General features: G+C 27.9%; 1 protein-coding gene across 1 annotated transcript; it reads left to right on the forward strand.

Moving 5' to 3' along the window:
• Nucleotides 1–9,449: 9,449 nt before the first annotated feature.
• On the forward strand, nucleotides 9,450–11,704 carry LOC103503249 (uncharacterized). Its single transcript, XM_051079333.1, has 5 exons — nucleotides 9,450–10,123; nucleotides 10,240–10,297; nucleotides 10,423–10,506; nucleotides 10,619–10,754; nucleotides 10,856–11,704. The coding sequence occupies exons 1-5, from the start codon at nucleotides 9,538–9,540 to the stop codon at nucleotides 11,189–11,191; spliced, it is 1,200 nt and encodes a 399-aa protein (XP_050935290.1). The 5' UTR covers nucleotides 9,450–9,537; the 3' UTR covers nucleotides 11,192–11,704.
• Nucleotides 11,705–12,760: the final 1,056 nt, after the last annotated feature.

The raw sequence follows: 12,760 nt of genomic DNA on the forward strand, positions 1-12,760 counted from the left end.
TTCTCTCTATCTTCCTTTCTCTATTAATTAATTGTTTAAGAAAATATGTAATAAATAATAACTAAAAATTCAAATTTGATAGTTTTGTCCAAATATGTGTGACACATACCTATCACAAAATAACATATTCAAATTACTATCCGTTATATAATTTCTCAACAATATTCAATGTAATTATAATTAAAATTTAATGTTATTTAGGAACAATTGCAAACATAGCAAACCCAAAGTATTAACACAGATAACACAACATTGATTTTTGAAATTCAAGGACTCCAAAATTTAAAATATTCTTTTTAATTTTTTTGAACACAACTAACATCATAGATCGTAAAAAAGAAATTCGTTTCTTAAGAAAATAAAAACCCATAAATGAGAACATTACCAAGCAAAATCTTAAATACAAATATGCATATTTAAATCTTTAAAAAATCATGAAAATATATATAAAACGACAACGTCCACAAAAATTTACACCAACATAAGGTATAGGAGAAAATTAAAAAAAAAAAAAAAGAAAAAGAAAAAAGGAAAATAAGTAAAAACTTTTTTATTATTTTCCCTCGTGAGAGATGAAAATTAAATAATTAAAGAGTAAACAGAAGAATAGTATATATATATAGTGTTGATGAAAGACAACCAAACATTCTTCTCTTCCTCATCTTCCCATTTTCTTTTTGTTCTTTTTTCTTGTTTTAAAGTGATTCTATATTTTATATATTAATAATTATTACATATGAAATCTATTTATATTCAATTATCTCTTTGTTTTCTTCCATTTTTCTTCTTCTGCCATTTGCTCCACCTTCTAAACTATATTCATCCGTACCACTTTTTTTTTTCTTTTTTTTTTTTTTTCCTTTTCTCAATCATTTCTCTAAATTATTTCATTCCAATGTCAATATTATTTTATTTTTATTCCTTCTATGTATATTTTAAAACTGAAAATTGATAAAAAGATATTGATATTTGAACGCTGGAAGTATGTTTAGGTTAACATTTATGTTCCACCTTTAAAACTAAATATCATTTTGAATTAGTTATACACACTATTCATTATAGTTGCATTATACTTGTACTACAACTTTTCATTCACAACATGATTTATATTAGTATGAATTTTTCAAGGATACATTACTTACATTGTACTTGAACCTTTGACTTATAGTATGATTTTTTTTTTTAAATTTTATTTTATATCAATACTCAAAATTAGATATATATTAGTATTGATGCTATTAAAAAATAGGAAAAAAAAATACATTTTTGTTGATAAATTTTAAGTCTAGTTTCTACTTCTTTAATAGGTTAAAATGGGTGTAATTTAAGTTCTTAAACTTAATGTCTTTGGTTTCAATTTAATTTTTACCCTGAGATTTCAATCTAGTTCTAGTGATATTGTCCATAAATAAATTTAAAATTTTATTTCATAATTAAATAATAACACTTAGTAAACCTTAAGATTAAAGATTAGAATTTGATTATTTTGTCAAAAAAAAATATGAAATTTAATGCATAAATCTTGAAATTTAAAAATTAAATTGAAAATGATTAAAGATAAAATTAGAAAATTTTGAAATGCTAACGAACGAAAAGTAGAAAGTAGACCCAAATACTTAAATGGACTAAAAAAGTAATTGTATAAAGAAATAAAAAATAAATGAAATGCATAGGAAATTACCCAAAACAACGGTGAATTAAAAAATAATAAAAGTAGGATAATGCAAAATTATAGGATATCAATAATTAATTAATAAATAAAACAGGTAAGGAAATAATTGGATGTAGGGGTTTTAGGTTGAAAGGGATTACACACAAACATATCTTACACGCTTTTAAATTGTTGTAAATAGATTATAAATTTCAATTTCATTACTTAAAAAGAAAAAGAAAAAGAAAAACTAATTAAAATCATTAATTAAATAATTAAGAAATAATCAAAGGGGTTGGTTAATAGTCACATGGACTGTCTCGGGGTATGCAATCAAAAGGTGACACATTTACATTTTTTAGTATTGCAGAAAGACAAATGCATTTTTGTAAAGTTAAAGAAAAATTATTCCAAATAAATAGGGGAATATTATTGGCAAAGTATCATGTAATGTTATTGCAACTTCCACTCCTCTTCCTCCACGTGGGATCTCATGTGACGCCAATTAATGCCAATGATACGACGCGTTTTACCCCTATATATATATATATATCAATTTTGAACAATTCTATTTACTCGTTTTCTTTTTTCCTTTTTTCCGGACCAATAATTAATCAATTATTGGAGTATACGTGTGGTTGTTTTACACGTGCATACAAGTTTACTTTATGAAAAAGAAGATTATATATTTTATTTTCACCAATTTAGCAAAAAATTAATTGTTATTTCTATTATAAATATTAGATAAATATACCCATCCCCCCATCATCTATATGTAAACATACACTTACATTGGACAGAATTCCATGAAAGTCTGTAAAAGTGGAAAATTTTAACACTCGTTTTTACAACAACAACTCCTATTATTTTTTAATCAAAAGATAACGATATAGGGTGTTTCTACTTTCCATTTCAAACATTAAATTATGGGATAGTTACTTTTCTACCCTCATTGTATATTATTGTTTTGTTAATTTCTATTTTGATTCTTCTTAACTTTAACCAAAGAATTGTTTTTAAATAACAAAATGAACGTACAAATGTTTATGGATATGGTGAAGCAGTACAATCTATCAATAGAAAACGATATACTACAATAGATGATTATGATAGATGATTACCATCTGTCAAATAGCTAACAAAAATATTTTTGTAGATATATTGTGATATTTTGCTGTATATTTGTAAATAATTTTCGACATATTTGTCTTTTAAAATATTTTTTTTTAACAAATGTGTTATGATGTATGTCGTTAAATGTTTCTTTTGATAAACTAAAATATGTATGTTGATCGAGTAAAATTCAATGTAATTATCGTATAGTCTTTTATCCGTTAGAAGTTCAAATCTTCATATTTATGTGTGATAAGAAACATGAAATTGAAAATTAATGACTACATTTTAATTGTATATTGAATGAAGATATAATAGCAAAGACCAAAATGGGTGCTTTTATAAAAAAGTTTACGAATTTCATCGGGCAACATTCATCTTCATGTTTGTGTAACTTATATAATTAAACACTCCGTTTGATAGAAACTTCATCTTTTGACAAATATAAGCAAAACAAAGAAAAAGTTTACAACCTAGCCTCGACGATGATATTTAAGAAAACATATCTTCAAATAAAAAAGAAAACAGCCCGGAGAGGATGCCAAAGACAACAAATTAAAAGCGTGGATCATTTTGTTTAGAACATGACAAAATAATTAAGAGACATTAATAAGTTTTCCAACAAATTAATGTCCACAATAAAAAAACCCTAGAATATCGAGGAGAGAAGAGCCTCCACTAGTAATATGAGATTGATGACTTCTAGTGCATCGGATTCAACCACTAACGGGGGATTACGAGCAATTCTTTTAGCCAATTAACCGTTTTCAACCTTTCCGCAATGATTTTAGCTTTCAAAAGATGAATTCTATCTTTTTCTTTGTGTGGAATTTACAACCACTACTAAAGAGTGCACAACTTACGTGATCACGAACAAGGGACTAGCCGTTTGGATAAAGTGACGCTAGTTGTGCATGCCATATCACCCCATCAAGTACTCCAAGTGCTTCTTAATTGAGATTTTGAGAACGTCGACATCAAAAACCCTTTAAGAGTTCACGACCTCCATGATCACAAAAATCACTCTAGCTCTCCTTTCTCCTCCTTAAAAATCCATGGTGCATCAAAATTGAAATCTCAAAGACCAAAAACTAGAGGAACCCGACAAGAGCTGGAAGCTTGGGGGATCGGGGGAGGGGGCAGGGGCATGCATATGATCCCATCAACTCTTCCAAGTGGTTTTCAATTGAGATTTTGAAATTGTTGCCATGAACGCGAATATCCCATGTTGAAGCAAATCTCATTTTCATGATTCCACCGGTGTCAAGAATGATAAAAAAACAATCTCTTCATTCAAATACAAAGAAGTTCTCCTAGATCTCAATAATCCGATAGAGAAAGTCAATTTCTGTTAACATCAAATATATTAATATAAGATGACATAAACAAGTCCCGGTTTTTCTTTTTGCAAGAATCTACACTCCAATATGATACGACTCTTATGAGTTCGTAGAATTTGCAAAATTGAGGGGATCCCTTTATTTATTTTTATATTTTTATCTTTTTCTTTCTCAATATTTTGATTCAAAACTTGTAAATTCAAGCGCAACAACAATGAAACAGTCAAAAGATGTTTAGAAACACCCCATTATAATAATAATGATGATGATGATGAAATAAAAACTTTTTTAGTTTTTTTTCCATTAATGTTCTTATAATACAAACAAGCAAATAAGTAGAGGGTGACAATAATTTAACACAAACATAATAGTAATAAATAATAGAGATTTGAATAATTATTGAACTTAGTTCAATCAATAACTATCAAAATGCATTACCCTATTTATATCCCTATGTTTCCCTCTCAGAAGATAGTCGAAATTAATTGAAGTAATAATAGTTTTGTGAATTATTTGTTGGTGAAGTACTTTATCTACCATTTTTAGATTTTGTTCTTTTATTAGAAAATAAAAATAAAAAGCTAGAGAGAGAGAGAGAGAGAGAGAGAGAGAGAGTGTGTGTGTGTGTGTGGAGAGAGAGGGATGTCACTTGGAAGCAAGGTTTCTTTCCTTAACAGTAACAAAATCTGTCACCTTGTAATACTCTCAAGTAGGCCTCAATTGGGTTCTGAATTGGGTCCCATTCACCCTATCAATAATTATTTTCCCAAATGTTTCTTTCTTAAATTGTTTTTCACTTCAACACTCCAACTATATATTCATTTCAACCATACCCCAAAATATTATTTATTTCATCTTAAATGTTTTTCCTCCATAGTTTTGTGAATCAAATTAACCGTATGTTCTTTTTCTTTGTCTTTTTATCATTGCATTTTTTGCATGTTGAAAATGTTGTTTTCAATTTTCATCTCATAAATGTGAACTTCTTCTCTCATTCTACTCTCAACTTTTGTTTTATTTTTGTTTATGTACTTTTATTAATATATTTATTTTACAAGTTATTTTTGTACTTTTGATTTTTTCTTTATTTTGATACATATACTTTCGAAAATATTCATATTTATCATTCTAACTAAGAAGTAATCTTTTCGGATTATTCGTTTGCATTTTTAAGAGACAAAAACGATCATTTTTCAAAACGAGTGCTTACAAACACTAAAATGAACCAAAGTTGAAATTATGAGATCCAAAATGAAAATCTTGAATATACAAACGAGCATTTTGATCTTTGTACTTCTTAAAAGGGATCATCTTGGTCTCTTTATTTTTAAATTTTATTTTATTTTTCGAGACTAAAATAATCGCTTTTTAAAACTAATACAAATATTAAAATGAATCGAAGTTGAAAGTACAAAATCTAAAATAAACATTTTAAATTTCATAGACCAAAACAAACCAAAATCAAAAGATCATAGAAACTAAATAATATTTAAGTGCGAAAAAAAGAGAACCAACGGGTACATAAGAGTCATAGTTAGAAATTGTGTATATTAATATTTTAATAGTTATCTCTTTGTTTTGTAAAATGCTTTAGAGATAAGTAATAGAGTATGGGAATGGGAAGTATAAAAACAATACCTTCCTTGAGAAGGTATGTAAATGAAAAGAATAAAGAACAACTAAAGTGTGAAATGTGTAAAAAAGAGGATTGAAACTCATTTTTCTACAAGTTACTTTTATCCTTATATAATAATAATAATAATAATAATAATAATAATAATAATAATAATAATAATAATAATAATAATAATAATAATAATAATAATAATAATAATAATAATAATAATAATAATAATAATAATAATAATAATAATAATAATAATAATAATAATAATAATAATAATAATAATAATAATAATAATAATAATAATAATAATAATAATAATAATAATAATAATAATAATAATAATAATAATAATAATAATAATAATAATAATAATAATAATAATAATAATAATAATAATTTGTTATTCTAAATTTGAAAAGGAAATAAAAAATAACCTAGGATGAAACTTTAATGTCCTAATTTGTCAACAAAGTTATCACTATTCAGTACTTTTTTAGGATGGTGATAGGGTATACCTTGTTAATTAATCAAGAGCTATATATTTTCAAACTCTTTTAGTCATTTTAATTAAAAATTTTATAAATATTAAGATTATAAAAAGTACTTTTGATTCCAATAGACCCCCTTCAAGTTACGATTTTTAGAATAAAAAATTATTTTGGTCCACCTAGTTTGCTCAATTTTAATATTTGAAATTGAAATATCTAAATATAGTCTGGCCAATTTCAAGTTAAGTACTTCTGGTTCCAAATTTTGAAGCAAAAAATGCTAATATAATAATAGTTTTTATTTTTTAATAACATAGATTAGTATTAAAAGTTAGTTTAATTTTGACTAAAACCGAACTTTTATAAAAGTACACGGACTAAAATTGAACTCTTTAAAAGTGTAAAAACTAAAAGTAAAAAATTTTATATTATAGAGATCAATACGATATTTCAACACCATATAAACTTATTTGTTTATTCTAAAATGTGCTTAAACATTACTTTTAAAAATGTGACTTTAAATTCACCTTTAAATACATATACGTGTGTATGTATTGCTATAATATAAATGTTCTTTTCCTTCAACACATAAATGCAAAGAAGACATATGACATACAATTAAAATAATGAATTGTTGTAAAGATATCTATAACAAAATTATGTCACTACTTATTAGTGGTAGATATTGATAGACTACTATAATTTATTATCAATAATTTTTTTCAATTTAAAACATTACCTCTTTGGATAAAGATGAAAACTTTAATTAATGTCCTAATTTGTCAATAAAGTTATTACTATAAAAGTGAATTGAGTTTAATATTTAAAGTTTTGGAATTTTAATTGTTGTACTTTCATCTATGTAACTTGAATCTTTTTATACATTTAGTATGTAAGATTGGACTAAAATTGAACATTCGATCATACATCGACTATAATCGAACAAAATCTCAACTATAAATTTCAAAAATATTATTCTAAGCTAATATTTATTTATTTTTACTTTAAACATAAATGGTTCACTTATCAAGATAATTTTGAAATGCGATCATAAATTCATCCTAAATACAGTAACTTTTTCTATGACAAATAATGAAGGGATGAAATATTTTGGTCTCTATGTTTTTGGTTTAGTTTCTATTTGATTCCTAAAGTTTTTAAATATTACACATTTAGTTCCTGAGTTTTAAGTTCCATTTTAATCATTTAATCCATTATTTCAAAACATTACAATTTTAATCTCAGACACTCTTAAACCTTGATTTTTCATTTAAATATTACTCTCAATTACTAACTTCAATGCCTATTTCTTAATTAGAAATGAATATGAAGCAAAAATTAAAATTAAATTAAGTGAAATCAAATCGTAATAAAAAATAGACAATTCATTTAATTTTTTTTAAATTAATTATTAAACATTAAACCTAAATACAAAAGTGAAAATTTAATGAAAATTTGAGATTTGATTTATAAATCTCGAAACCTAAGAACCAAATTGAATCATAACTCTAATCTACAGAGATGTAAGAAATTAGGGTGGAAAGGGAAACATGAGGGTTAAATATGTATTTTTATGGGAAATATGTATGCAGGTTTTGTTTTTAATTTTAAGTACAAGTGGAATAGAGAAATTTGTAGAATAAACTTGTTGATCATCAATAAATACAAAAAAAAGAAAAAAAGAAAAAAAAGAAAAAAAAGAAAAGGATTGAAGTAAAGTCCGTTGGGATAAAGGGTATTTTAAGTTAGTTGATAATAAATATGTAAATGAGAAAGAGAGGGACAAGGAGAGCGGCAAGTTGGGTTTGGGCATAGAAATCAGAAAAAGGGTGGGGAATTGGAATCCCCCATACAGCTAAAAAGTGAAGGCCTCAATGATTAGTCTTTTTCATCCATAGTTACCTTCCTTATCCACCACTCCATGCCATTTCATACCCCTTTTTAGGGTTGTGCTTGGGTTGTATTGAATGATATATATATATATATATATATATATATATATATATATATAATTTCCCCTAAAAAGTTGTAATCCCAAAAACACACCCTAACTCTTCCCAAGTGATCATCTCCCATTTTCCATAACAAAAGTGGGGTCTTCCCTATCCATTCAACTCCCCACCTTTCATTCTCTTCATTTCCATATAATTACAAAAAGAAAATTTCATATATTAAACTTTGAATAATCCTTTTTTTTTCCCCTCTTTCTTGTACTCATTGAGTGGTTTAATTTTAATCATGGTGAATTTAATTACTTAATAACAAAGATAAAGGATTTTTCCCAATCTTTATAGCTAGGTTTTGACTTTATATTGGTATTACCTATTGAGTGGTTTGGTTATAATCATGATGAATTCTACTAAGTGACAAAGATAAAGTTTTCCAAATCTCATAGGCTTTGACTTTATTGATATTACCTATTAGTTTTAATATTTGACTAGGTTTTTACTTTTGCTATATCTATTTAGATTAAAGATTAGATATTCGACTAGGATTTTACACTTAAATCTACTTAAGTTAGGAATTAAAATATTCTACTAGGTATTTACGCAAATTAAATATACAAATCTTCTAAAAAAAACTTTTATAATATGTATGATTGAGAATCACAATCGGTAGTATCATGAAGTAAAATGTAGAAAATAAATTACAAAAGCTAATTAATGTAATTACATAAAGTAGGAAATTCAAGTTTTAAAAGAAACATAAACGTCAACATTAGCATGTAACAAAATGATGGAGAGGTGAAAAATAGAGAATTTGAGAGAACAAAAAATGTATTTTGTGGTAAACTAATAGATTTGATTTGTAAATTGTAATTAGGAAGTTAAAAGGGAAAGATTGTGGAGTAATTAAGAATTGATCAAGAGGAGGGTGTGTCATTGTCATCCTCGTGGCTTAGTTCCCAAAAAGCAATGCCCCTCACTTGAGGCTGTTTTCTTTATGGTAGACCAAACCCCAAACCAAAACCACCCTTTTTCCTTCTCTCAATGCTTGGATTGGATGTATCTTTACTCCCATATTAATATTCAGTTTCAATTTCAATTTCTCCCTTTTTGTAAATTCACATTTCTATTACATATCATACACAATCAAGTAAATAATAATAATAATAATAATAAATAATAATAATAATAATAATAATAATAGAGTGGAGGATGCCATCCAACTACGTTTGATTTCCTTCTTCTATCTCTCATCCAATTCCTTTATAAAACCCATCTCTCTCCCATTCCCCCTCTCTTCACTAATTCCCAACTCTCTCTCTCTTTCTCTCTTTTATTTTACCAAAACTAAAAACCAAAAACTAAAAAAACGATGTGTCGTTCCGAGGAGGCCTTGGAAGCCACTTCTGTCGTGGTCGATTCAAAATTCAATTCCCGTCCTGTCCTTCAACCCACTTGTAACCGTGTCCTCGACCGCCGTAATTCCCTCAAAAAACAACACCCTTCTCTCAAACCCCCTTCCCCCGCCGCCGCCGTCTCCCCAACTTCTCCTAAATCCAAATCCCCCCGTCCTCCGGCCACCAAACGAGCCAATGACGGTAATAATCCCATGAACTCCAGCTCTGAGAAGATCCTCATTCCGGCCGCCACGTCACGGCCGAGAGCTACGTTGGATAGGAAGAAATCGAAAAGCTTTAAATTGGGTGGAAATGGGAATGTGATTTGTGATAATGGTGGGTTTGAGGTGGCGTATGCTTCTTCTTTGATCACTGAATCGCCGGGAAGTATCGCCGCCGTGAGAAGAGAACAAGTGGCGCTGCAACAGGCGCAGAGGAAAATGAGAATTGCTCATTATGGAAGATCTAAATCTGCTCGTTTTGAAAAAATCGTTCCTCTTGATTCTAAAATTAAACCCTCTGTTGAAGATAGAAGATGTAGCTTCATCACTCCGAATTCAGGTAACAAAATCAAAAAGCAATTACATTCTTTCTTTTTTTAGATATATACAATTTTAATTTACTCTGTTCATCACATATATTCATAAATTTAACTTAAATTCTTTCTCTGTTTTTAGATCCCATTTATGTTGCTTACCATGATGAGGAATGGGGTGTCCCCGTTCATGATGACAAGTGAGTTTCTCTCTCCTCTTGTTTTTTCTTTTTTTGAGTTCCAACTCCAAACCCTTCGATTCAACAAAGAGAGTTCTAAATAATATTGAACTAAACTTAATTCACTTCAATTTTTCTGAATACAGGATGTTGTTTGAATTGCTGGTTCTAAGCGTAGCCCAGGTGGGTTCGGATTGGACTTCAATTTTGAAGAAACGCCAAGATTTCAGGTACCAAAAGACACAAGCAATTTTCAATTAATTAATCAATTCTCTCTCTCTCTCTCTCTCTCTCTCTCTCTTTTTAATTTCTCAGTTCACTAATTTAATTTATATTCTTCAGGAATGCATTTTCAAGTTTCGATTCAGAAATTGTGGCAAATTTTTCGGAAAAACAAATGGTTTCAATCAGCACAGAATATGGCATCGACATTAACAGAGTCCGAGGAGTTGTCGATAACTCAATTCGAATCCTCCAGGTAAATTAAATGTAATTAATTAGGAATATCCAAATCCATTGACTTAATTAATTAATTGTCAACCCCCATTTAATTAATTAAATATCTTTTAATTACTTCAGATTAAGAAGGAATTTGGGTCATTCGACAAATACATTTGGGGATTTGTGAACAACAAACCATTCTCACCGCAGTACAAATCCGGCCACAAAATTCCGGTAAAGACATCAAAATCAGAAACCATAAGCAAAGACATGGTCCGACGAGGTTTCCGGTCGGTCGGACCCACGGTGGTTCACTCCTTCATGCAAGCCGCCGGTCTAACCAACGACCATCTCACCACTTGCCACAGGCACCTCCATTGCACCTTGATCGCCGCCGGCCGCCGTACTCCGGCGCCGACGACGACAACGCCGGAAGTGGAGGAGGATACGGCGGCGGTTTGTCAAAAACTCTAGAATTGACTCGAGAATTTTAATTAACAGACAAAAAGAAAAAGTGATAACCTTTACGAGGAGTCAATCAACCATGATTTGCTTGCTAATTAACTAGATAACTACATATATATATATATATATATATATATATATATATATATATATATATATATATATATATATATATATATATTTGGGTTTATTTTTTTTTGTGGGGTTTGTGTATATTATAAAAAATAGACTTGTAAGAGAAAAGAAAAAAGAGATTGTGGGGTTGTGAATTTGTGTGGTTTTATTTTATTTTATTTGTGGGAATTTTAGTGAGAGTGTTTTGTATAATTAGAAGAAGGAAAAGAAGAAAAAGAGAGATTATTTGAAGTGGTAGGGTTAGAATAGGAGACAGACAGCATGTGCTTGTGCAATTGGGAGGCAATGGCATGTGAGTTTGTGTCAGTTTGCTTTTGTAAATTCCCATGTGATCCATCTAAATTTCAAACATTATTAATCATTATTATATTATTATTTGCTCTTTTATTTTTAACAGTCTGTTTCTTTGCTTTATTCACAAGGAGCAAGAACAACCACAAAGCATCACCCATAACCAACTTTGCACATTTGAACTTAATTCAAAATGCATAAATATATACATTCCTAAAATATGATGGCAGTTTGAGATTGTACTTTTTAACATTTTTGGGATTCAATTTATACAAATATTATTAGTTTTAGGGTCTAAGTTTGAGGGTGTAATAGTGTAATTAACATGAGATATCTTGTGGAATTTGAAAAAAGTATATTATAATGTAGTTAGTTTAGGGAATAATAATAATGTTGAGGATTGGGCAAAGGAATGGAGTGTTGTGTTGATTTGATAGATATATGGTGATCATGTGGGTAGTGAGCTGTTCTAATTGTTAAAAGGCCAAACCTTTTTTTGAAGCCAAACGAAGATAGGAATCTTAGCATGTGCTCAACCTCTCCCTTTCCCCTTTTTTGGGGTTTATGAGTTGTTGAATTGGTAAAGGAATAAACCCATAATTAAACCTTATACTAACTTTCATCTTTATCGATATGTATCAATAATAAATAATAATAATCTATAGATAGTGTCATTTTGGTTAAAATATTTTAGTTTATTTAACGAAAATTAATTATATATAATTTAAAAAAAGAATTTAATTAATTAACCAAAAAACGTGTATATAAATAAAATTGCCAATTATTTAAAGGGCTAAAGGGACAGAGAAAGTGTTGGTCCACCATATCAAATCATTAGAATATTGATCAGTTGGGAGTTTAAGCTTTTGCATTCAATCTTTTTTTAGAGAAAAAAAACTTTCAAAGAATGTTTTCTCTTTTTTCTTATCTCTCTCTAACTCCCTTTTCTTAAAAAAAATAAAAATAAAATAAAAAGGTTAATTTATAATCTAAAACTCTTCATAATTATATTAATTTAAATTAAAATTTGGACTTCTTTGAAAATATAATAATTGCATTCTTATTATAATTAATTTAGTTAAGAAAATATTGTGTGGAATTTATAATACAGTTCGTTGAAGTCTTAATTTTTTATAAGTGAATTAATTTAGA

This window comes from Cucumis melo, chromosome 11 (genome assembly GCF_025177605.1).
Source record: "Cucumis melo cultivar AY chromosome 11, USDA_Cmelo_AY_1.0, whole genome shotgun sequence".
Lineage (NCBI taxonomy): Eukaryota > Viridiplantae > Streptophyta > Magnoliopsida > Cucurbitales > Cucurbitaceae > Cucumis > Cucumis melo.

What these genes read in the sequence shown, in the direction of transcription:
- LOC103503249 (XM_051079333.1), top strand. Translation starts at nt 9,538, where the DNA reads ATGTGTCGTTCCGAGGAGGCCTTGGAAGCCACTTCTGTCGTGGTCGAT. An exon ending in AAGAAACGCCAAGATTTCAG is followed by an intron (nt 10,507 to 10,618) that starts GTACCAAAAGAC and finishes TATATTCTTCAG; the next exon opens with GAATGCATTTTCAAGTTTCG. An exon ending in ACTCAATTCGAATCCTCCAG is followed by an intron (nt 10,755 to 10,855) that starts GTAAATTAAATG and finishes TAATTACTTCAG; the next exon opens with ATTAAGAAGGAATTTGGGTC.